This window comes from Schistocerca piceifrons, chromosome 7, assembly GCF_021461385.2.
Source record: "Schistocerca piceifrons isolate TAMUIC-IGC-003096 chromosome 7, iqSchPice1.1, whole genome shotgun sequence".
NCBI classification, from domain to species: Eukaryota; Metazoa; Arthropoda; class Insecta; order Orthoptera; family Acrididae; genus Schistocerca; species Schistocerca piceifrons.
In genome coordinates this window covers 5,328,602-5,355,953 of record NC_060144.1, presented here as the reverse complement: position 1 = coordinate 5,355,953, position 27,352 = coordinate 5,328,602, and the positions used below count along the sequence as shown (strand labels likewise).

General features: G+C 43.4%; 1 protein-coding gene across 1 annotated transcript in view; it reads left to right on the top strand.

Annotated features, from left to right (window-relative positions):
• The window catches only part of LOC124804678 (AP-2 complex subunit alpha), a 329,898-nt gene extending 303,421 nt beyond the window's left edge, over positions 1-26,477 (top strand). Inside the window, exon 19 of the mRNA XM_047264924.1 lies at positions 24,710-26,477. Within this exon, the coding sequence (XP_047120880.1) occupies positions 24,710-24,787 (78 nt within the window). The 3' untranslated portion in view covers positions 24,788-26,477. The remainder of the gene's footprint in view (positions 1-24,709) is intronic.
• The last annotated feature ends 875 nt before the right edge of the window (positions 26,478-27,352 follow it).

Sequence of the window (27,352 nt, the reverse complement as noted above, 5' to 3'; positions counted from 1 at the left end):
TCGCCCCCCCCCCCCTCCCCCCCTCACCTCTGGATCTTTCCTTCCCTTTCTCCCCCCATGGGAGTATGGTTTGTGCCTACGTCCGGAGACGGACGCTTGTAAATGTACCGCACTCTTCGCCTTCCTTGCTTGTATGTCTTCATCTTTCTTCGTCCTTCTCTTTTCCTTACCTCTCCTCTTTACCCTTTTCTCCGCTGCGGCGTTTGAGACCTCTCTTCTTTCCTTTCCCTGTCTCTTTCTTCCTCCCTGTGCGTGTCTGAAGGCCGACCCACGCACTTCCATGCGTAGCCGGTGACGGGGTAACGCGTAATTCCCCGCCCCGGGTAGACAGGTAGGACACGTGCGTACCCCCTGGTAACGGCCAGGCCCAGGGAGGGGTGATTACCCGAGCTGATACCTTCCGAAAGTGCCGATTGGTCCCTCTGTCCGTTTGTCGGGAGGTGTGACCTGAGGTGTTAACAATCACCTAAGGCGGGTGTGCCCTTGGTGAGGGCCCCCACAAGGAAGGAGCGCGCCATCGGAGACGCCGGTAATCATGGGGGATTCTTCCGCAATGGTTTCCTCACCTTCCACTATGTCTGCTCATAAACGTAAGTTCACTGAGTCTCAGCCACAGACGGTTCTTCCATCGTTGCCACAGTTCCTTGTTGTTTCTCGGTCTGACGAAGGTCACGACTTTTCCACGGTCAACCCTTTCATTATTCAGAAAGGTGTCAATGCAATTGCGGGTCCTGTAAAGTCTTGTTCCAGATTACGGAATGGCACCCTGTTGTTGGAAACACACAGTGCCCTCCAGGCTCAAAAATTGCTGCGTACTTCTCTGCTCCACACCTTCCCTGTCCGGGTGGAACCGCACCGTACCTTAAATTCCTCGCGTGGAGTCATTTATACACGCTCCCTCGATGGATTGTCTGACGAAGAAATTCAGCACTACTTGTCTGACCAGGGCGTCACAGCTGTTCATCGGGTTATGAAAAGGGTTGACTCGAACATCATTCCAACCCGCACTGTCTTCTTGACATTTGACAAAGTTCAACTCCCATCAAAAATCAAAGCAGGCTATGAGATAATTTCCGTTCGCCCTTATGTCCCAAACCCTACGCGTTGCTATCGATGTCAGCGGTTCAATCACACCAGCCAGTCCTGTTCCAATCCGGCCAAATGTGTTACGTGTGGCAAGGATGCCCATGAGGGTGCTTGTCCACCTCCATCCTCTCGCTGCATCAACTGTATGGGTGACCACGCTGCTTCCTCTCGAGATTGCCCCGTTTTTAAGGACGAAAAACTCATCCAGGAAATAAGAGTGAAGGAAAAGGTGTTGACCTTTGCTGCTCGAAAGTTACTCGCCAGTCGACAGCCCACTGTGCCTCAGAAAGGAAAATACAGCACTGTCCTTGCTTCTCCTCGGCCAACAAAGGAGGCGGCCACGCAGACTTGCGACCTCACCTTTAGTACCACGGTCGTCAGATCGGCCAGCGCAAAGATCGCCCGTTCAACCTCACCACTTTCGCCTGCCCACTCAATGGCTCACCCTTTGTCGGGTTCTGCTAAATCTCGAGCCCAAAAGTCAGACGCCAAGTCTTCAAAAAAAGAGCATTCTCGTGAAGAGTTTTTACGTACCGCAACTTCACAACCATCGGTTCCTCCTTCATCTAAACATCATACTTCCAAGAAGGCTACGAAGAAACACAGTTCCTCTCCTTCTCCGCCAAGGCGTGTCCCATCTACAGCACCACCTGGCGGAAATCGCCCTCGGCCGTCTTCTGTGTCGCCGAGGCGCACTGCTGGTGGCCGGTCAACTGGCCGATCGTTGGTGGCTGGAGCTGCTCCTGACCAACCTATGGATCAGGATCTTCTGCCTTCGACTGAATGCCATTCCATGCTGTCGGTCGCAAGCTCTGAGCAGTCGTTGAGTTGACAGCACCCTTGGTCACGTTCCTCCATTTTCTGTTCACCCTATGTCCATTATCCACTGGAATATCCGCGGCATTCGAGCCAATCGGGATGAATTGTCGATCCTCTTACGATCCTACTCGCCGGTCATCTTCTGTCTTCAGGAAACAAAGCTGCGTCCCCATGACCGCTTTGTTCTCCCTCATTTTCAGTCCGTCCGATATGACCTCCCCTCTGTTGAAGGCACTCCAGCCCATGGAGGACTCATGATTCTGCTCCACGATACTCTCCATTATCACCCAATCCCCTTAAACAGTACCTTCCAAGCTGTCGCCGTCCGTCTTTCCCTTTCTGGATACACGTTCTCCCTTTGTACGGTATACATTCCATCGTCCACACCAATGGCACGAGCTGATCTCCTTCATCTTCTTGGTCAGCTTCCACCCACCTATTTGCTGGTTGGGGACTTCAATGCCCACCACCCGCTTTGGGGATCTCCACATCCTTGTCCACGTGGCTCACTATTGCTAGACGTCTTCCACCAAGCGGATCTAGTCTACCTCAACACTGGGGTCCCCACATTTTTGTCTGCCTCCACGACAAATTTATCTCATTTGGACCTAGCGGTCGGTACTGTTCCGCTAGCTCGGCGCTTCGAATGGTTCGCCCTTGATGATACACACTCGAGTGACCACTTTCCATGTGTCCTTAGACTGCAGCCTCAACTGCCATATATGCGCTCGCGACGCTTGAAGTTTGCCCAAGCCGATTGGACACTTTTTTCGTCTCTAGCGACATTCGATGACCGTCGCTTTCCCAGCGTCGACGATGAGGTCACACATATTACCGACGTTATTCTCACAGCTGCGGAACGTTCAATACCACGCACCTCCGCATTGCCCCGGCGCCCCCCAGTTCCTTGGTGGAACGAGGCATGCCGTGACGCAATACGTGAGCGGCGACGTGCTCTTCGCATTTTCCGTCACCATCCAACTTTGGCAAACTGTATCCGATATAAGCAGCTCCGTGCGCGATGCCGTCGCGTCATCCGCGATAGCAAGAAGGCAAGCTGGAAATTCTTTATTAGCTCATTTAACACCTTCACTCCCTCCTCGGAAGTTTGGAGTAGGCTTCGACGGTTCTCAGGCGCGCCTAGTTTCTCCCCGGTCTCTGGGCTCACTGTCGCGCATGATACCTTAGTGGACCCCGTCGCAATTTCTAACTCATTGGGTCAGCACTTTGCTGAGATTTCGAGCTCTTCAAATTACCCGCCAGCGTTTCTCCCAAAGAAACGTGCAGCGGAAGTGCGACATCTTGCTTTCTCCTCTCAAAATCGCGAAAGCTACAATACTGTTTTCTCCATGCGGGAACTCCAACATGCCCTCTCTTCTTCTCGCTCCTCCGCCCCAGGACCGGATGGTATCCATGTCCAAATGTTGTTGCATTTATCAACCCATAGCCTGCGTTACCTCCTTCGCCTTTACAATCAAATTTGGACCGACAGTACCTTTCCCAGGCGATGGCGGGAAGCTATTGTCGTTCCCGTTCCGAAACCTGGAAAGGACAAACATCTCCCCTCTAGCTATCGCCCCATTTCTCTCACGAGTAGTGTCTGTAAGGTTTTGGAGCGTATGGTGAATTACCGTTTAGCTTGGTGGCTGGAATCCCGCAGTCTTTTAACACCAGCCCAATGCGGATTCCGAAAGCATCGTTCTGCCGTTGACCATCTTGTTGCTCTCTCCACTTATATCATGAACAATTTTCTCCGGAAACGCCAAATGGTAGCAATATTTTTTGATCTGGAGAGAGCATACGATACCTGTTGGAGGACAGGCATCCTCCGCACACTGTTCTCTTGGGGCTTTCGAGGCCGGCTGCCCCTTTTTCTTCGCGAATTTATGGCAGAGCGCACATTTAGGGTGCGGGTGAACACTACTCTCTCCCGTACTTTCTCCCAAGAAAACGGGGTACCCCAGGGCTCCGTGCTGAGTGTTGTACTGTTTGCCATCGCCATTAATCCAATTATGGATTGTCTCCTTCCTGATGTCTCGGGCTCCCTCTTTGTGGACGATTTTGTGATCTACTACAGCTCTCAACGGACCAGCCTGCTTGAAAGACGTCTTCAAGGATGTCTCGATCGCCTCCACTCGTGGAGCATCGAAACCGGCTTCCGTTTCTCACCCAGTAAGACCGTTTGTGTTAATTTTTGGCGACGTAAGGAGTTTCTTCCGCCCTCCTTACATCTAGGTCCTGTCAACCTTCCGTTTTCCGACGTCGCTAAATTCTTGGGTCTTATGTTTGACAGAAAACTGTGCTGGTCCTCCCACGTTTCCTATCTTTCGGCTCGCTGTCTGCGTTCCCTTAACACCCTCCGTGTCCTGAATGGTACCTCCTGGGGAGCGGACCGAGTGGTCCTTCTCCGCCTCTATCGCGCCTTAGTGCGCTCGAAATTGGATTATGGAAGCATAGTCTACTCCTCTGCTCGGCCGTCTATTCTTCGGCGTCTCGACTCTATCCACCACCGTGCATTACGTTTAGTGTCTGGAGCTTTTTACACCAGCCCTGTGGAAAGCCTTTATGCTGAGACTGCTGAACCTCCGCTGTCCAATCGGCGGGCAGTCCTTCTGAGTCGTTATGCTAGCCATCTGTCTTCCATGCCTGCTAATCCAGCCCATGACCTTTTTTTCGACACCTCCTTTGATGTCGGGTATGCAGGCCGCTCCTCCTCCCTACTACCCCCGGGAGTCCGCTTCCGTCAACTGCTCCATTCTCTTTCCTTCCGCTTTCCTAAAACCTTCTTGACAACTTGGGGTACAGCACTGCCTTGGCTCCGTCGCCAGATCGACTTGATCAGAGACCTATGTCAGTTTCCCAAGGATGGTACCCCTACACTTGTTTACCGTCGGGCATTTGCTGCTCTGTGTGCACAAATGACGGAAGCCACATTTATTTACACCGACGGCTCGAAAACATCGTTAGGTGTAGGGAGTGCCTATATTGTTGGCGACACCCCAAATCACTTTCGGCTTCCCGACCAGTGTTCGGTTTATACTGCGGAGCTTTACGCTGTTCTCCAGGCTGTCCACTACATCCGCCGCCATCAGCGGGTACAGTACGTAATCTGCTCAGATTCTCTCAGCTCTCTCCTAAGTCTCCAAGCTCTTTACCCTGTGCACCCTCTGGTCCACCGGATTCAGGACTGTCTGCGCTTGCTCCACCTGGGGGGCGTCTCAGTGGCGTTCCTCTGGCTCCCGGGACACGCTGGTATCTGTGGGAATGAGGCGGCCGATATAGCGGCCAAGGCTGCAGTCTCTCTTCCTCGGCCAGCTATTCAGTCTCTTCCGTTTACCGATCTACGGAGCGGTTTATGTCGCCAAGTTGCTCATTTATGGCATGCGCATTGGTCAACACTTCCCCATAATAAATTGCGGGAAGTGAAAGCCCTTCCTTGCGCTTGGACCTCTTCCTCCCGAACGCGTCGTCGGGAGGAGGTAATTTTAGCTAGACTCCGGATAGGGCACTGTGTTTTTAGCCATCGACATCTTTTAAGCGGTGATCCTCCCCCACTCTGTCCCCACTGCTCTCAGCTGTGGACGGTCAGACACCTTTTAATTGAATGCCCCTATTTCAATCCGTTACGCTCCCGTCTACAGCTATCGCCTGATCTATCGTTGATTTTAGCAGATGACACACGCTCAGCTGACCGCGTTCTACAGTTTATTAGTGACAGTGAAATGACGTCAGTCATTTGATTTTTTTTTTTTTTTTGGGGGACAACCAACCCCTTTCTATAGTGGAATTTTAAGCATTCCTTCTGCCTTTAGTTTCTCAAATTTTATGACTTTGTTCCCCTTGCCGCTGATTTTAAATTTCGTTTTTTCCTGTTTCCTACGTCACGGGCTGGGCGCTAATGACCATAGAAGTTTTGCGCCCTAAAAAAAAAAAAAAAAAAAAAAAAAAAAAAAAACCTAACTTTGTGAGACATACATGTACATAAATCATGACAGCCAGCACAAAACTCACTTGCACTGGTTGCACTGAGGAAGAAATCGTGGAGATTCTTACGGGGAGCAGCAGTGAGGGTGAACTACTTGATTTTGACGAAAGTGACAGCTCTTTGTAATACATAGCTGATGAAACGAATTGGTTTTATGTATTCACCAAGAAGAATACTCCCGAATCAGTGCCTTCTCGAATCTCAAAGTGGAAAGATACTGGATATGAAGAAATTTATTATTTCTTAGCTGTTTGTCTTCTGATGCCTCGCGTGAAAAAACTGAAAATTAGCGAATACTGGACCAGAGATGTTCTTCTAAATAAGCCAATTTTTAGTGAACTCATGTCAAGAGACCGCTTTTTGTTCTTATGAGAATGTAACGGTCCAGTGACAGCTCTGCCAATACTGGATGATGCAGATTATTCAAAATTAGGAACATTGTCAATAAAGTTTGTACAGCTTTCCGTTGTGCATTTAATCCACATCAGAAACTCTTCAAGGTTAAAGTTTGTTATTATTCAAAGGACGCTTATCTTTGAGACAATTCATTCCATCGAAACAGAGTAGATTCGGTATAAAAACATTTGTGTTATGTGATTGTAAGACTGGCTACGTCTTGGATTTCATTGTTTATACAGGGGCATCAACAGAAACTGAGTTCCACAATTTGGGGGAAAGTGGTGACATAGTGGCTACACTTATGAAGCCCTATTTGGAAGGTGGACATACCCTCTACATCGATAACTGGTACTCAAGCCCAGACTTGTTTGCCTGGCTTCACAGTCATGGGACGAACGCATGTGGTACTATCCGTAAGAACAGACACAACATGCCGAAACTTCAGAAGAAACTGGAACATGGAGATATTCAATTTGTGTGTACTGATACAATGCTTGCTATAAAGTGGTGTGACAAAAGGGAAGTGTGGATGTTGACCACATGTAACACCACAGAAATGGTTGACACAGGAAAGATTGACAAGAATACTGGAGAAAAAATTAAGACACCATAAAGCATTGTAGATTATAACTTCAATATGGGAGCAGTTGACCGTTCTGATGATATGCTGCTTAGCTCTGTTGGATGTATACAGAAAATAATGAAGCAGTATAAAAAGTTCTTTTTTCACATTCTAGATCTGTGTGTTTTAAACACTCATGTCCTACACAGATCACTAACAGGTCGTAAAATGACAATAGCAGAGTTTCATCTGTCACTGGTAAGGGAACTTGGAGAAACGTATTCGTTAGAGCGCAGAAAAGCTGGCAGAGGAAGGTGTTCTGATGATAATCCTCTAAGATTTGTGGGAAGGCATTTTCCAGACATTATAACAAGTGAGCAATCCAAGAAAAGTGCGCAAACGCATAGATACATTGTTTGCTGGAAACAGAAAGTGTGTCAAGAAAGCAGGTACGAAAGTAAAACTTGCAAGGTACCATTGTATGTCATACCCTATTTTGAAAAATACCACACAAAACAGAATTACTAATTGCAGCATAGAACGAATACAATAATGCTACTAGAAAAAAACTTCAAAAATGAAAAAAAAATTATGAAAAGGGAAAAACAAAATAAAAATGTTTTTAACTTCACCAGTGCCGGTCCAAAGCCCGGATCAAAAGGAGGATTGGAAACGTATTCACAAAGTGTAAAAGTAACGCCTGATTCATGACTTTGAATTTTCTCAATAAGTGAATTTAATCTGCTGACAAAAAGAGATTTCACAGCTTTCAAATGTTGGAAAATCTGTTGAATACTTATGTGCAACAATCACAAGTATTGTACAAATTTCATCAAAGAAACAAAATTATGCATAATCGGGTAATTACAAAGCGCAACAAATATTCTGGTAATTCAGCGATACAAACAGTAGGCCATGTGAAATTTCTTATCACACCGGAATATGGATTTAAAGATGTGAAGTAAAACTGTTCTTACCGTTGCTCACAGTAAATTTCGATGTTGTAGTGGGATATGAAAGATGACCTGTACGTCGCTTTCCCCTATAAACGGCGTAATACGATGTTCTGAACAACAAAAATAACATACAGTAATCTATAATCTATGGCTTATTTTATTCGTTCTTGAGTTAGTACGGTGAGGAATGCATAGATAAATGCAGACATTATAAACGGGTATCCAAGAAAGAACAATAAACTATTGATGTAAAGCTAACGAATCACGTCGCTTTTGGATTAATCTACAAAAATAGTGCAAGAAACCTACAAGCAAGATATCATTCTTGGTGACGGAAAATAGTTTTACCAGACAGTTTGATTCTGTAGTAATTCACCTGCAGGGGAACTACGTAGTGAGAGCATTTGCGAGTATTCTGTATCAGCCATGACAGGACACAATATTTTGCATGGAGTCGCAGTCACTGCAGAAATATTCAGCACAGGGCGGGTGGGCCAGCGAGGGTCGCTCCGCCCTAGGTGGCAGCTCCAGGGTCAGCCACATTAGCGCAGGTACACGGATGACAGTGCAGGCCGCAGCGCCTCAGCGTGCCAAGCGGATCGTGCGCCTCCAGCAGTCAAAGGGTTAATGCTTGTACCCCGTTTAGAATGTTCTAATGGAAAGCTACTCTCAAAGAGCATGAGAAATGTTACGGAAAGCATTATATTTGTCAATTATGTTATCAGCACTATAAACATCCTGCCACTCTTGTTCCTTGACAAGATTAAAAAAAAAACTCTGTTGCTGTTGGATTAACTTTCCTACATAGTTTGTAATTATATGTGACATTAGTTTGAGTACAAAACCCTTTTAGTGTTAAAGTTTGTACATCATGGTCTGAAAAGCCTTCACCCTTTTACTAACAGAATGTCTATCTATTAATGGAGATTGAATAAAAATATTGTCTAGGGCTGTGCTGCTGTTCCCCTGCACCCTAGTTGGAAAAAAATAGTCTACATCAGATCATATGAATTTAGGATGTATACCAACATCCTTTTTCTTGCACCATCATAATACAAAATTTATATTGAAGTCACCACATATAACTACTTTCTGGTAATTCCTATAAAGTGAACCAAGAACACTCTAGCTTGAGCAGAAATACTCTGAAGTCAGAGTTAGAGGACCTATAAACAACAAAAATTAGAAGTTTAGTTTCACTAAATTCAACTGCCCCTACACAACATTCAAATATCTGTTCAGTGCAGTGCCGTGATATGTCTATGGACTCAAATGGAATAATGTTTTTTGCATACGTAGACACTCCCCCACCACACAAGATACTCCTTGAAAAACAGTCAGCTAATCTGTATCCTGGTAAAGGAAGCCTCTGAATTGTCAAGTTATTTAAGTGGTGCTCAGATATACCAATAATTTCAGAGTCAACATCTATAAGCAGTTCACTACTTGTCTCTAATACCTCTTACATTTTGATGAAATATCCTAATTCCTTCTCCACTTGGAAACATTAAATCCTCTGAAGGTGAACCCTTAGTTAGAGACACTTCCTTTTAGCAGTTACACCTATCAGCTGATTTCAATCTAAAAAAGATGCAGCTCTAACACCAACTACTACAGGAATTTTTCCATGAGTGATCCCACCACCACCACCACCCAGTACACTGTCAACTATAAGCTTTGTCAGCCCTTCCCTTCCCTCCCCTCCCCTTCCCATACCTATTGAGGTGCAGGCAATGCCTAGTGAATCCCAATCTACTAATAGACCCAACTGGCACCACTGAAGTGTGACCCATGCCCTCTGCCACCAGCACCCTCTCCAGCCCCTTGTTAATGTGCCTAACAGCTGCATTAAGATAAGGCTGATAATGATGCTGAAACAGTTGCATGAAATGCACACCAGTGCCAACAGTTTGAGTAGCTATCTTTACCAGGTCACCACCTACCTATTCCCCATCCCTCTCAAGACTGTTCCCTGCTCCATCCACTATCACTACCTGATCCTCCTCCGTAAAATTTCCACATAACTCCTTTATGCTGTCAGTCGCCTGAGTCAACCCTGCACTAGGCTTCATAATGCTGGTGACCTGGTACTCACTCCCCAACACTTCTTGCAACAGGATATTGCCTATGCCTATGCCCATTGATCCTAATTGATAATTTGGTGGTTGTCCTGCCAATGTAGAAGACTGAACAGTTTTTACATAATAGCTTGTATATGACATGGGTCATTTCACAGGTGGCTCTCCCTTTGATAGTATATGTTTTGCCAATTAAACGGCTATTACAGGTGGTGGTAGGATGGTGCATGGGGCAAGTCTTGCAGTGAAGACAGTCACAGGGATAGGAGCTCTGGCAAGAATATTACGGAGATTGTGAGGGTGAAGGAAAGCTATTGCAGGTGTGTTGGGCAGAATTTGACAGAATTGATCTCATTTCAGGGCATAATTTTAGGAAGTCTTGGCCCTATTGAAGTAGTTAATTAACACATTCCAGACAGAGTGATAGTGAGTCACCAAGGTTGTGCTCTGAAGCTGCTTTGTGGAGGGATCAGCAGTACCAGGATTGGATGTAATGGCCCAGGAAATCTGCTTTTTTAACTAGGCTGGCAGAGTAATTACATGCAGTGAAGGCTGAGGTGAGAGTGGTGGTGTTTGCTGTAGAGTGTCTGCATCTGAACAAATACATTTACCTTGGATGACAAAGTTGATTAAGGTGAGTAAGTAGGATGTCATATGTTTGGAATCAGGTGGGTGCTGAAAGAGGAAGTGTTCAGCAGCAGACAGACCATGCAAATAAGAGATGGTGGTATAGAGGGAGGTGGCATCAATGGTGACAATCAAGGTGAGTGGTGGGAGTGGGACGGGCATGGATTTCATACAATGTAGGGAATGGTTGGTATCTTTTATGTAGGAGGGGAGTTTTTGTGCTATGGGTTGCAGGTGTTGATTAACTAATACAGATATACATTAATGCCATCTCCCTATATACCAACATCTCCCATGTATGTGGTCTGTCTGCTGCTGAACACTTCCTCAGTCAGTGCCCACCTGGTTCAAACTGATGACATCCTTCCTACTCATCTTAATCAACTTTATACTTACCAACAACTACTTCACCTTTGAGGGGCATACATACAAGCAGATCAGGGGTACAGCCATGGGAACCATCGTGCCTCCTTCCTATGCCAACCTTTTCATGGGTCACTTGGGTCTTTCCTGGGATCCATGTCTTCAGCCCCAGGTTTGGTTTAGATATATTGATGACATCTTTACCATATGGACTCACTGTGAGGCTGACCTGCTAAAATTCCTGGAATCTCTGAATACTTTCTCCCAATTACATTTCACATGGTCCTTTTCCACATCCCGTGCCACTTTCCCTGATGTTGATCTCATCCTCACCAAAGGCTAGCTACACGCTTCCATCCCCATTAAACCTACAAACAAACAACAGTACTTACATTTTGAGAGTTGCCATCCTTTCCACATCAAACGTTCCCTCCCATACAGCCTTGGCATCCGAGGCAAATGTATTTGTCCGGATTCGGACTCCCTGCAGCAATACACAACCATTCTCACCTCAGCCTTCAGTGCACGTAATTATCCCACCAGACTAGTCAAAAAACAGATTTCCCGGGCCACCACATCCAATCCTGATTCTGCTGATACCTCCACAAAACAGCTTCAGAGCACACCATTGGTGACTCACTATCATCCTGGTGTGGAATGTGTTAATCAGCTACTTCAACAGAGCCATCACTTCCCAAAATCATTCCCTGAAAAGAGGTCCATTCTGTCTGAAATTTTGCTCACCACACTTAGCTTTTGGTCACCCTCACAATCTCCACAATATTTTTGTCAGGTCCCATGCTGCTCCTGCACCCATCTCCCTGCCCTATGGCTCCTACCAGCTTGCGTGTCCTCACTGCAAGACTTGCCCTATGCACCCTCCTACCACCAACTATTATTGCTGTGTAATTGGCAAAATATATACTATCAAAGGGAGAGCCACCTGTGAAATGACCCTTGTCATATACAAGCTATTATGTAAACACTGTTCACCCTTCCACATTGACATGACTACCACCAAATTATCATTTAAGATGAATGGTCATATGCAGAGGGCAACTCTCAATATCCTGTTACAGAGCGTGCTCTAAGACATGACACTCGTAATCTTGCTGTCTGTTTCACCACATGCGCCATCTGGGTTCTTTCCCCAGACAAGAGTTTCTCAGAACTCCACAGGTGGGAACTAGCACTACATGTCCTTGGTTCTTGCCACCCATGTGACCTTAATTTACATTTATTTCTTCCATCTCAGCTTTTCTTCGGTGTAACTACTCTTTGCTTCACTCCATTTTAGTTTTCTACGGCTTTCATTGTCTTTCCCATCTATTTCTCAGCACCCCCTCCCACCTCTGTTACGTGCAATGCACTTAGCTACTCATGCATGATGTTTTACTAGTAATCTCTGTCTTACATATTACCCTGTCTTCCACCTTTAAGCTCTCAGGTTTGCAAATCTCATCCAATTCAGTCCCCAACAATCAGTCTTTTCTTCTCATCCTGTACAGTAAGTCTCACCTGACCTGTGGTTCTGGGTGACTTTCCCAAAATCTACCCTTTTTCCTAGACCTCTCCAGTCCTTTTCCTTCACACTTCTTCCTTCCCCTACAACCCTTCTGCCTGAAGATGGAGCCACTGGCTCTGAAAGCTTGCCAATCACAAAAGTCTCTTAGGTTTGTGTTCTGCCACTGCATGATGAGTAATTTTTTATCTATCAAGCTACATAATAGTTTTTACTGAATTTAATAATTTGCCATCCTTTATATGAAAAAAAGCGAATTACGGGTTAAATTTTAAATAATTGTGAGCTCATATGATTTCTTAGTTTTCATGCAATACACTTTGGTATATTCCTTTTAAGGCAGTAATCTTTGCTGCATTTTGTTGTGGACTGACAAGACAGCCAGTCCACAGTGACGGGTAACCAAAAGGCACGCACTTAAACTCACGCAGGCTGGCGTGAGGTCTGAAACAGGATACGTAATGAATGCTATAAAGAAAAGTACGTAGCTGCTGGAATACTTAACTTTAAGCCACAATTGGTGAACATTGGTCTTGTTACTGTACATGCTTCATTAGATACATAGCAAAGGATAAATGGCGCCTTGCTAGGTCGCAGCAACTGTCTTAGCTGAAGGCTATGCTAACTATCGTCTCGGCAAATGAGAGCGTATTTGTCAGTGTAGCGTCGCTAGCAAAGTCGGCTGTACAAATGGGGCGAGTGCTAGGAAGTCTCTCTAGATCTGCCGTGTGGCGGCGCTCGGTCTGCAATCACTGACAGTGGCGACACGCGGGTCCGTCGTATACTAGCGGACCGCGGCCGATTTAAAAGGCTACCACCTAGCAAGTGTGGTGTCTGGCGGTGACACCACACATTTTATATTGAATTGAGAGAGTAATTTGAAGTACTAATTACTGAAGTAACAAAAGTTATATTTGGCAATCATTCTACATGAAAAAGCCTTGTTTGTTGCAGTAAGCTTAATATTTGACAGTATAATTTTTAACAAACCCATGCACATAGTTGTATGTAACTGATACTTAAAAAGAAACTACCAGTGTGAAAGAAAAAACATACAGGACTATTACAAATGATTGAAGCGATTTCATAAATTCACTGTAGCTCCATTCATTGACATATGGTCACGACACACTACAGATACGTAGAAAAACTCATAAAGTTTTGTTCGGCTGAAGCCGCACTTCAGGTTTCTGCCGCCAGAGCGCTCAAGAGCGCAGTGAGACAAAATGGCGACAGGAGCCGAGAAAGCGTATGTCGTGCTGGAAATGCACTCACATCAGTCAGTCATAACAGTGCAACGACACTTCAGGACGAAGTTCAACAAAAAGCCACCAACTGCTAACTCCATACGGCGATGGTATGCGCAGTTTAAAGCTTCTGGATGCCTCTGTAAGGGGACATCAACAGGTCGGCCTGCAATGAGCGAAGAAACGGTTGAACGTGTGCGGGCAAGTTTCACGCGTAGCCCGCGGAAGTCGACGAATAAAGCAAGCAGGGAGCTAAACGTACCACAGCCAACGGTTTGGAAAATCTTACGGAAAAGGCTAAAGCAGAAGCCTTACCGTTTACAATTGCTACAAGCCCTGATACCCGATGACAAAGTCAAACGCTTTGAATTTTCGGCGCGGTTGCAACAGCTCATGGAAGAGGATGCGTTCAGTGCGAAATTTGTTTTCAGTGATGAAGCAACATTTTTTCTTAATGGTGAAGTGAACAGACACAATGTGTGAATCTGGGCGGTAGAGAATCCTCGCGCATTCGTGCAGCAAATACGCAATTCACCAAAAGTTAACGTGTTTTGTGCAATCTCACGGTTTAAAGTTTACGGCCCCTTTTTCTTCTGCGAAAAAAAAACGTTACAGGACACATGTATCTGGACATGCTGGAAAATTGGCTCATGCCACAACTGGAGACCGACAGCACCGACTTCATCTTTCAACAGGATGGTGCTCCACCGCACTTCCATCATGATGTTCGGCATTTCTTAAACAGGAGATTGGAAAACCGATGGATCGGTCGTGGTGGAGATCATGATCAGCAATTCATGTCATGGCCTCCACGCTCTCCCGACTTAACCCCATGCGATTTCTTTCTGTGGAGTTAAGTGAAAGATTCAGTGTTTAAACCTCCTCTACCAAGAAACGTGCCAGAACTGTGAGCTCGCATCAACGATGCTTTCGAACTCATTGATGGGGACATGCTGCACCGAGTGTGGGAGGAACTTGATTATCGGCTTGATGTCTGCTGAATCTACTAAAGGGGCACATATCGAACATATTTGAATGCCTAAAAAAACTTTTTGGCACTATTGATATGTTTGTGCATACCGTTTTGCTGACCTTAACTCTGCTGTATTTCAATGAACAAAAAAAAAAGAAAAAAAATTAGTATCGTACAACATTTTTATGACCACATGTTTACTGATATATAGGGATGGAATTAGGCACACTGTGTGAAAACATGTGCCAGATATAAAAACCAATAACATGAGAATGAAACGAGATACTGTTCTGATCTAAGTTTTAAATAAAATTTCAATACCTTATCTACATTCTGTACATAGTGATGAAAGAGCTAAAATCAACAGTACATAAAGTTCACATAGTGCATTTTTACCTCTGCAACCTCTTTAAAATTTTTCCCAATACTTTACTTAATTTACTGCAGCATGGTACCTATGACAAATAATGAAAGAAATTATTCTTTATTGACCAAAGATATTGGACTGTAAGGTAGGTATGCCAACATCAGATTTTTTCACCAAATAATTTTCTTGAAATCGGCTGATTAGTATTTCATAGTGGCCACAACGCCACCTCTCAGTGTAGGTAGCAGTATTAGGCAAGCATCACAGCGACAACTTAGCTGTGCTCATCATGGAATGCAGAGTGTACGCCTGTAGCCATCAAAGGCTTACGTTGTTTAATCTGTAATTGTCATAGCCCTTCAACATATTGGCAAGGAGGTGGCTGTGAATGCAGTTTGTCATCACAGATGAACCCCTCATCTGCTCTGACCTACCAGCTGCTTTAAGCTGGGGTCCCATAGCTTTTCTGTGGGTACATGGCTGGTGCGCATGGAGCCCTGAGCCATTGCAGCCTTCTTCTCTCTGGGCTGCATTCACTTCCCTATATGCAATCCTTCTGATCCTGATTCCTCCCCTCCCCTCTTCCTTCCTCAGTGTTTCCTTTGATGACAGTCTGGCTATTTGCTCGGTTCTGTTATTCCTTTTTGCTCTTCTGTCTCACATTTGCACTCTTACCCCATCTTTCTTTGTCACCTTTCTAAAATGTTGCCATAGTGTGAGACATTTGAGGAAGAACTCCCTCCCTAGTCTCTCCAGCATGGGTTTGTGGGTTCCTTTCTCCCTCTGACCTCCTGTCCCCAGTAGCCAACCTATATGATAGGGCTGTTATGTACCCATCTGGCTGAGGGGGGGGGGGGGGGGGGGGGCTAGGAGTGGTTGCTCATCTTTTTGGGGCATTGGAACTCTTTGCACCGCTATGCCAGGTGGCCCTTGCTGTGGCGGTGTAGTGCCCACAGGGTGACCCCTGATCAGAGTGGGTGATGCCAGGATGGACACTTGGCACGTGAAGGATGCTAAGCTCCACACTTCTGGCCACTCTTCTGCGGCCATCTCATCTGAAAGGAATGGTTCTCCATCTGCTCTTATCCCTGCCTCCTCATTCTTCCCCTTCTCTAGCCTTGAATCTCCCATTGCATGTCATGCTCGGAGGACCTCCAGCTGTATTCTGGACAGAGTATCTCGACCATTTTACTCCCTCTTACTCCTCTCATACTTCTCTTTGATTTCCTCTCTGTCTTATTGTATCTTGCTTACAATTGGGCTTCTCATTATTTGTCTTTTGTATCCTTCTCCTGAGGATTATTCCTGGTTCAGCACAGATAGACTGAAGGGACAGGTGACATCCCTTGAAGTCCAACAACCAACCACCCTTGCCACCCCCTGAGAAGAGGGCTAGGCCCGCAGGCTTGGGGCAAAACCCTTGTCCCGTTACTTGGTTTGTTCCAGGACCACTATGGGATGCAATGGGAGAGCTATGTGTGACAATTGTGGAGGCTCAGCTCACGCATCAGGAAATTGTAGTATACTTCCTCTGAAATGTGTAAACTGCTCTGGGGATCACCCAGTGTGGAGGAGAAAGTGTGAGGTTTACAACAAGGAAAGGAAAATTCAGGAGTTGAAATTAGAGACGCATATTGTATGGTGAAGCTAAAAAAGCTTTCAAAGATATGTGACCTGTGATTTTTGCTACTTCTTTTGCATCAGCCCTTAAGTCAACAATTGCCAAGTGTGATGCTTCCACGCAAACTCAGAACATAGCTTAAAGTAAGAGCACATGCACTTGTTGGTGTACCTATGGGGGAAACGCTGCACTTGAAACAGAAACCATTCGGAAGCTGTCAACAATGGGCTTACCACATAAGCCGCATGCCACTGCTCACCATCAGAAGCCTACTAGGCTCTCCCCTCAACCCAAGCAACCAACTTCTCCCATAAGTAAGGAAAAATGCCCTTAAAAAAATAGTTCCAAGTTGAAGAAAGTGGCAGGTAAACTTTCGGATTGGTGAGCTCTCTTCCTTTCAGTTGGGGACTATGCTCTGAGGATGTGGACTTCCAATCAGAGGGACCGGAGAGACGGGAACCTCCTAACATTCCCCCGACCTCTCCTAGGGAGAAAGAAAAGACCAACGACCACTAAACAGTGGTTCCCATAGGGACTTCTGCGTTGCAGTGGAATTTAAATGGATACTGCTCAAATTTGAAAGACGACGACCTGTACCTTGGTGGAATGACGACTGTTGACTGGTCCAGGAGAAGCAGTTCATCATCTGCTTACAAGAAACTTGTCTTACTCACTGACACATCTGCATTATGGGGTTACAGAAAGGACAATATTACAGGAGACAGGGCTAAAGGTGCAGTGTCTGTTTTCATTGATGACTGATGCCGCTCCTCTCGTGTCCTCGTACCATGACTATGCAAGCAACTGCTGTGTACGTTCCAGCTGACACCCTTTAACATAGCAGTGTGTTCTTTGTATTACCCACCTAATGCTGTTTTGGATGCAGATGCACTGGCAGAACTCTTGGGCACACGTAAGTCCGTACCTCCTTGTGGAGGACTTCAGTGCACACAATGTACTGTGTGGCTTCGCTGCCACTTGCTCCAGGGGTCGGATGATCAAGCGACTTCGCCATTTTGAGAATATCTGCCTTCTAAACTTGAGTCACATGACACACTTTTACACAGCTGCAGAGTCTTTTTCAGCCATTGACTTTTTTTTGTTACCCCAGCTATTGCAGTCTCTGTTCACTTGGAAGTGGCTACGGATTTACATTCAAGTGACCACTTCCCAGTGTGGACCTGTCTGCTGAGTTGGACTGTGGCTGACAGGAGGCCACAAACATGGATGATACAAAGTGCAAAGTGGTTGCAGTACAGTCGACAGGCTGTTTTTGAACGTAAGGATTGTGTACAGGAGACAATGGCCTATATCATTTGTGAGATCCAAATGGCTGCCATGGAGTCCATCCTCTAGTCTAGTAACGGCCTCAGACGATGACCTGGTGGAATGATGACTGTCGACTGGCAATCAGGGCCAGAAGAACTACTCTGTGGAACTTCAAACACCATCCAACTATAGAAAAACTCTGCCTTCAGATCTGCGAGAGCACATGCAAAGCGAGTGATAAAAGAATGGAAGAGGGCTTCCCGGAAGAAATTCAAGACTGCCATTAATTGGTTCACTTCCTCTGTGCAAGTTTGGGAATTTAATAAGGTGGATTTCAGGCAAGGGCAGTACACATCCCCTTACAGCCTTGTCAAATAATGGGGTCTTTTTATTTTCTTTTTTATTTATTTATTTGTTGTTCCGTGGGACCACATTTAGGAGAAGTCTCCATGGTCATGGAACGAGTCAATACATGAAATTATAACACGATTGTAGAAACAGATAAAATGAAATATAAGAAACATATTCAGGCGACAAATCGTTAGTTTAAATAAAGAAAATCAAGAATGTAACACTGGAATTTGCTTAATTTTTTAGCTCTTCCAGGAGCTCCTCGACAGAATAGAAGGAGTGAGCCATGAGGAAACTCTTTAGTTTAGACTTAAAAGTGTTTGGGCTACTGCTAAGATTTTTGAGCTCTTGTGGTAGCTTATTGAAAATGGATGCAGCAGAATACTGCACTCCTTTCTGCACAAGAGTCAAGGAAGTGCATTCCACATGCAGATTTGATTTCTGCCTAGTATTAACTGAGTGAAAGCTGCTAACTCTTGGGAATAAGCTAATATTGCTAACAACAAACGACATTAAAGAAAATACATACTGTGAGGGCAATGTCAAAATTCCCAGACTATTGAATAGGGGTCGACAAGAGGTTTTCGAACTTACACCATACATAGCTTGAACAGCCCGTTTTTGAGCCAAAAATACCCTTTTTGAATCAGAAGAATTACCCCAAAAAATACCATATGACATAAGCGTATGAAAATATGCGAAGTATACTACTTTTCGTGTTGAAATGTCACTTATTTCAGATACTGTTCTAATGGTAAATAAAGCGGCATTTAGTTTCTGGACAAGATCCTGAACATGGGCTTTCCACAACAGCTTACTATCTATCCGTACGCCTAGGAACTTGAACTGTTCCGTCTCGCTTATAACATGCCCATTCTGTCTGATTAAAATGTCAGTTCTTGTTGAATTGTGAGTTAGAAACTGTAAAAACTGAGTCTTACTGTGATTTAGCATCAAATTATTTTCCACAAGCCACGAACTTATATCATGAACTACATTATTTGATAATGTTTCAATATTACACACAAGATCCTTCACTACCAAGGTGGTGTCATCAGCAAACAGAAATATTTTTGAATCACCTGTAATACTAGAAGGCATATCATTTATATAAATAAGAAACAGCAGTGGCCCCAGCACCGACCCTTGGGGAATGCCACATTTAACACTCTCAATATTGCGGAGGATTACCTTCTGCTTTCTGTTCTTAAAGTAGGAGGCGAACCAATTGTAAGCTACTCCCCTTAATCCATAATGTTCCATCTTCTGCAGTAATATTTTGTGATCAACACAGTCAAAAGCCTTCGTTAAATCAAAGAAAACACCTAACGTTTGCAACCTTTTATTTAATACGTCCAAAACCTCACAGAGAAAAGAGACTATAGCATTTCCGGTTGTTAAGCCATTTCTGAAACCAAACTGTACATTTGACAGCAAATTATGTTAATTTAAATGCTGCAGTAACCTTGTATATACAACCCTCTCGATAACTTTAGCAAACACCGATGGCATAGAAATAGGTCTATAATTATCAACATTATCCCTGTCTCCCTTTTTATAAAGTGGCTTCACTACAGAGTACTTTAATCGGTCAGGAAACCGACCACTCCTAAAGGAAAAGTTACAGATATGGACAAGTACTGAGCTAACATATGTGGAACAATACTTCAGTATTCTGCTAGATACCCCGTCATATCCGTGAGAGTTCTTGGTCTTTAGTGATTTAATTATTAACTCAATCTCCCTCTTGTCAGTATCATGGAGGAGCATTTCAGGTAACAGTCTCGGAACACTTTTTTCTAAGAGCGCTATATGATTCCCCATTGGGACTATGTTTCTATTTAGTTCACCTGCTATATTCAGAAAGTGTACTGTACATATATGCGACTTATCAGTAACACGGACATCCCCACTACGCACTGATTCTGTATTCTCGACCTCTCTCTGCAGACCAGCCACTTCCTTTACGACTGACCATATGGTTTTAATTTTATCCTGAGACTTAGCTATTCTATCTGCATACCACATACTTTTTGCCTTCCTAATAACTTTTTTAAGCACCTTACAGTACTGTTTGTAATGGGCTGCTGCATTTAGATTTTGACTGTTTCTAACGTTTTGATATAATTGCCACTTTGTTCTACAAGATATTCTTATCACTTTAGTCAGCCACCCAGGCTGCCTGTTTGTGCTAGTACCCTGTTTCCAACGTTCTAACGGAAAGCAACTTTCAAAGAGCACGAGAAAAGTCTTGAGGAAAGCATTATATTTATCGTCTACTGTATCAGCACTATAAACATCTTGCCACTCTTGTTCCTTGATAAGGTTTACAAAAGTCTGTACAGCAATTGGATCAGCTTTCCTAAAAAGTTGGTAACTATATTTAACATGTGTTGCAGCACAAAAATCTTTTAGACTTAAAATTTGTGCATCATGATCTGAAAGGCCATTCACCTTTTTGCTAACAGAATGCCCTTCTAATAATGATGAATGAACAAAAATATTGTCTATGGTTGTTCTACTGTTCCCTTGCACTCTCGTTGGAAAGAATATGGTTTGCATAAGATTATCTGAATTAAGGAGGTCTACCAGCATCCTTTTCCTTGCACAATCACTTACACAATTAATATTGAAGTCACCACATATAACTAACTTTTTGTATTTCCTATAAAGTGAACCAAGAACCTCCTCTAGCTTTAGCAAAAATGTTGTGAAATCGGAGTCTGGGGATCTATAAATAACAACAGTAAGAAGTTTAGCTCCACTAAATTTAACCACACCTGCACAACATTCAAACACCTTTTCAGTGCAGTACTTTGAAACATCAATTGACTCAAATGGGATACCGTTTTTCACATACATGGCTACTCCCCCACACCGCAAAGAGCTCCTAGAAAAGCTGCCAGCCAACCTGTATCTTGTATCTTGGTGAATATGCCAGAAGACATGGCTTGGGTTTTAGCTGAACACTTTTTCCCTGTCACTAAGTCATCCAGACAAGCTCCTGCTTTCTAGGTGTTCCATGGGACTGCGGAGATGAGGAAGCTCCATTATTCCTCACATAATGAGGAAGTTTACAACCTTCCATTTTCCATGTGGGAACTGGAATTGGTTCTTTCTGCAGCGGGAGACACTGCTCCAGGACCTGATGAGATCCATTATGCCATGCTGAGTCATCTGTGCCCTGAAGTGAAAGAACAGCTTCTCTCTTGTTTAAATCAGATCTGGTTCGATGGACAGTACCCGACGACTTGGAAGGAGGCAATATTAATTCCATTCTGGAAACCAGGCAAGGACCGTAGTGCCCCCTAACAGTTAAGAGTGTAGCCCTTACCAGTTGTACGGATAAGACTCTTGAACACATGGTCAACTGCTGCCTTGCCTGGCTGCTCGAATCCAAGGTCACATGATCCGCTCCAAGTGCCGTTTCAGGTGCTATCGTTCCACCCCTGACAACCTAATTCTACTGGAAGCAGTGATAGAGGAGTCCTTCTTTTGTTGAAACCATGTGGTTTGTGTGTTTTCTGTCTTAATCCTTTGGCAACTTCATGAATGGGGTCCACGTGGATGCCTGCCACTTCTTGTCCAATCCTTTCTTGAGAACCAGCATTTTTGATATCATATTGGCGATGGCTTGTTTGCTGCTGTGTTCAAGAGATTGGGGTCCCCAAGGCAATGTACTCAATGTCACATCGTTTGCCATCGCTATCAATGGCACTTTCTCCACACTCAGGAGTCCTGTCAAATGCTCTTTGTTTATGGATGAATTTGCAGTCTTCTACTCTTCCGCTGATCATACAACAATGACAAGGTAGCTACAGCTGACTATTAGGAGGCTGGAAACCTGGGCCAGGACAACTGGTTTTCGATTTTCACCAGAGAAGACTACATGTGTCAATTTTAATTGTGCTCATCAGAGTTTTAACCAACCAGTGCTCACAATGGGGGACAATATTTTAAGTTTTCAAGAAGCTGTACACTTTTTGAGTTTATTATTTGACTTGAAATTAACTTGGCTCTCACGCCTGAAAGACCTACAAACAAAGGGCTTCCAGTCATTGAATATTTTCAAATTACGTTGTGGAAAAACATAGGGATCTTACTGGTCCCACCTACTAAAGTTTTATAGGAAACTTGTTCAAGCACGTTTAGATTATGGCAGTGTGGTCTATGGATCACCGTGTATTTCCTACCTCAAGATGTTAGACACTATCCACCCCCGAGGGCATTTGAATATCAACTGGAGCCTTTCAGACCAGCCCATTTCAGAGTCTGTGTACAGAGGCAGGTGAACCACAGCTCTGGATTCAACAACGTATCCTTTTGGCTTGACAGGCACTGAAAATATCAGCATCACCTTGGTCATTGGCATTTATTGCAGTGGTCCAACCCACCTTCTAACGGCTGTTACAAAAAATCGGCCCCATGCGACCAAGCCATTTGGAATATGTACTACTGTGTGTCTCAAGGATCTGGGTCTATCAGACCTCAAAATACACAACCAGGCGTGGAATGCATTGCTGCCTTGGTGTCTCCAGAGGCCCAAAGTGATTTTAAGCTTGACACGTTACAAGAAAACTTGTACTCTAGATTATATTTTTACATCTTTGTTTTCGTCCATTTTAAGTACGTACCACAGTTTTATCATTGTTTATACAGATGGATCTCAGCAAAGGAATGTCCTTGGTTGTTCTGCTGTTTCCCCTGATAGGGTTTTCAAAGTGCATTTTCCAGAAAAACTTACAAATTATGATTTGGTATTATATGGCATTCTAATGGCACTAGAGGAGATTCACAGACATCACCGTACAAGGTCTCTTGTCTGTTCCAACTCACTTAGCGCATCATAAGCAGTTCACCAAATGTATCCAGTAGACCAGCTGATTCAGCTCATCAATGACTCTTACAGTGGTGCCAGCACCATGGCAAGGAGGTGGTCTTTTGCTGGGTACCTGACCCCATCAGGATACAGGGAAACGACATGGGCGACAAAGCCACCAAGGAAGCATGTCAGGGTGGTGCTGTCTGTCAGTGTACCGTGTTGCATGCCATCATATCATTTTTTGACAGACGCGTCATGCATCAATGGGAGGCTGCATGGTTGCAGGTGACAGACAAGACTGCGGTCACTCAAATAAACCACACAGGCATGGTGGACTTCATGTCAGCCTCACTGGTGGAAGGAGGTTCTGCTTATCAGGCTGCGCATTGGATGTATCCCTTCAACTCTGTAAAGTTTGTGGTGTGCTGCTTTCAGTTCGGCATATTGTGGCAATGTGTGTCCTATGTACTTATACTAGGGCAGCCGTCAGTGTCAATCTTGCCATCCTTGCTGATACTGGCTCCAGTGTTACGAGAGTAGTGAAATTGTGTAAACTGTCAGGCCTCGTCCCTAAATTTATGGAGAAGGAAGACAGACTTTAATGCATTATAAACTGCTCTGCATGGGAGGACAGCCTTCGTCCCCAGCCATGAGACCGGCATGCTGACTTTTCACCAGGGTGCCAATGACCATGTTGTTGAGTGCTGATGTTCCAATCAGACAATGACTGTCTGGGCTAAGTGGTCTTCCACAGCCCTCACCCGACCCTTTCTTTTGCTCCTCTACCCCTTCTTACAAGTTCTGTTTGACTTGGTGTTCTTGCTCTGTTTTCCTGTGCTTCTCTTGGTGGGTCCATGTATCTAATCTTTAATGTGTATTGTTGGGAGGATATGTCCCTTATTACAGTTTCTGCTTTTGAGGGCCTCTGGCTGCTATCTGGATGGGTCACCTCGCCCGCGTTTATTCTTTTTCCCCCTTATCTTATTTTTTGTTCCTTTCTGTAGGCTTTGTTCACCTTCGATAGACCTTGAGTTTTTCTTTCTTTGTATTTCACCCACTCTTCTTTGGCGCATAGTTTTTTGTTGCCTTGCCTGCTCCAGGTAGAAAGTACTGATTACCTTGTAGTTGGGTCCCTTTAATCCTTAAACTAACCAACCTACCCATTCTATTGGCACAACCAATGTACTTCAATTTCTCCTTAATTTATTTCTCATCTTGGCGTCAATATTGCTTTTAATGTGTTGATTTTACCACTCTTACCTATTTTTATGAAATGATCAAATATCTGGCGGACACCACTAACTCCAGATGAACGTCTTCTTAACCAAGGGGCAGATGACTTTTCTCTTTAATCTCTTAATCCACAACTAACCAATCTTAAATAAAGTGATACTTAGAAATTCGCAAATATTATTACTGATAAAACTTGACTCCAAGTAACATTAAATCTCTCTCTCTCTCTCTCTCTGTCTCTCTGTCTCTGTCTCTCTCTCTCTCTCTCTCTCTCTCTCTCTCTCTCTCTCTCTCTCTCTCTCTCCCCCCCCCCCCCTCCCCCTCCCCCTCCCCCCTTTTTTTACTGTGATCTGGACAGTTGGATTTTTTGACACACCTTATTGCTGCTGTTTTTACATATAATGAAGTGTCATCTTTTTTGTGTTTCAGATGTACAGGTTGACAGTTCGTTCCAGTAAAGATTCTGTTTCACAAGAAATCTGTGACCTTCTGTCAGAACAGTTCTAGTCAATTCACACTGGTGCTCTTGACATATGGGATCATGTTGGCGTTTGACCAGCAAGTGTAATTCAGTAACATACCAGTATGTGTGAAATGCATAAGGTCTGTAGATGGAGTCTTGCTTGCTTATATTTTTTGTAATATTGCAAGAAATTTTGCAAGAGCTTTTATGAAGTCTACTTTGGAATTGCCTGTCCAGTGCCACACTGTTGGAAACAAGATGAGGAATTATTGTTGCCAGGTGATGTGCACAGATTGATTGGTAAATGGAGGCATATAGCAAGTGGTAAAGCAAATTTTTAATGTATGTCCGTGTGTTCCGAAGTACTATTTGCAGAAGTATCGTCCCTTCATTTGCTATGTGTGTATGCAGTCCCTTTCCTCAAATTTTCCCCACTTTGAAAGGCTGGTGGTTAGAAGCCCAGGTCATCTAAGTTTTAAGCAAGTCCTTTTGGACAGGTTTGACTGTCAACAATGCATTTAGATGGACGGAGCATTCTGTTGGAAAGTATGAGTTGTTTAATTCAGATGGCTTAGTGTAATTATATTAAAAGTAGAGTTAATGTGAAAAATGTATATATTTATATCAATTTCCAAATGTCGAACTGGTACTGTTGAAATATTTATTTATAGTGTTATTGGCTTCCTACTTTTGTTACGTTTATTCATACTCATTGTTGCTATTGTTACACTATTTTTAGTGTGTGTTAAAGATCCCTGTACAGTTGCAGTTTATTTTGGATGCTGCTGCTATATAAAAAGACATTTTTGTATCTATCAATTTTTATTGCCAAAAGAAGCTATATGATCAGTTTGCACATGCGAAAATAAGAATCTCTAAATGAAATTGTGTGTATAACACAACTTGGAGTAAGTGTGTGTGAAAAGTTTTAATGTGATTCAATTCATAGTTTAACTTTTCATACAGTTAACTTTTGAAATTTGACAGGAACAAATGCAATGTTTGTAAAAACTTGTTTTTATTTGGCTTGTTGTACCTGCTCTCTCTGTACTAGGAAAGGGCATATCCTACAAGAATTTTATTTCATTCTGAGAGACAATAAGTAAATCAGTTTATTTGACAGTGTTATTTACTGTCATCCTTGTATGCCATTAGTAAAAAAGAAAATGTTCTTGTATATCTGAAACTTCAAATTCATTCTGAACGTTGTTATCTCATGGTAAAGAAAAATTTACATTTACTCAATGTATTTATTAAAAAAGAAATGACGCCATGTGTGCGCATTGGTTTTTCGCCTCGTGGTGCTGGAACTAAGTGGTAGCTCTCTGTGTGATAGTGTGTGTGATGTGTATTTTGGTTGTATCTTTACATTTGTTCAATTGTAAAGTTACGAGAAGACTTATCATACGAAAATTCTCATATTTCTCATTGTTCCACATATAGGACAATTGTGTAGTTCAGAATGTCATTGTTTTGGTAGCTAAAGAGCATTTATTTTTAAGATTTTGTATAGTAAAAAGAATTATTAGAGATAATGTATTCAGTCTGGTTGAATACAAAAGCTCAGAAAATTTTGACTTTGCTGTGTTGTGTAAAGATAGTATGTGAGAGAAGTGTGTACATTAGTCAGTGGTATCTGTAATTTGGTTCATTCATTGAGATTCATTTGTGTGTATATGCATTTCACATCATGTATGAGAATGTATTGTGAAATTAAACAGATTGGCTGATCAAGTTAACTTCTTTTATGCACCATATATTATCAAGATGATATTAATAACAGTATGAAAGTCCAACCAGTACACGAACTAAACAATGCTTTTTGTACAGTTTAAACAGTAATAATATTACAGGAAACAATGAAAGGGTGGTTAAGCCACAGACAAAACATGCATTCCTCTCAGCACCAAATGATAGAGGTTGACCATTTTTTGAAACTGGTAATTGATTGGCAACTGTTAATATTTTGTATTATAGAAAAACTTTTGTTTGAACTATGATATATACAGTTATTCATGACAGAACACAATAACAAGAACAGAGGAATTAGAAGTGTAGGAAAAAAGTAACAACTCCAAAATCATGATTACTTGGCTGGATGCACATATTTGTTTATGTTAATCATCTTCAGAAAGTGGTAGTAAATTGTATATACTTGGATGGAGTATTTGGGTTTTACTGTCATTTTCTCTACCTTATGTTCTAGTTTGATGTATTTTTTCTCTTACCTTTCAATCCAGCAGTTTTATTATTGCATTTACAGTTTCCTTCACTGTAAGGTTTTCAATGCTAGTGGAAAAGTTCTAATGAACATGTTTTTGAGCATTTTAGAATAAAAACCATCCTATAAACTTTGTTTGTCTGTTGTAAATGAAAATATCTGAGAGTGGTGGCCATTGTTTTGCTGACATAGCTGTAAACTAAAGCCCTTCAATATGAGGGCAGTTGGGAATTAGGTTTTTGAAATAACATATGGTAATTTTAAAAATTCACACGAGGAAGGGTCCACAAGTAATGAGAATTTTTCTCTGGCAGTTGGTGGAACATTGGTTTGGAATTGTCCTGCGAGGTGTCTTCACTAGCCACAATTTTGTATCAGATGCTATACT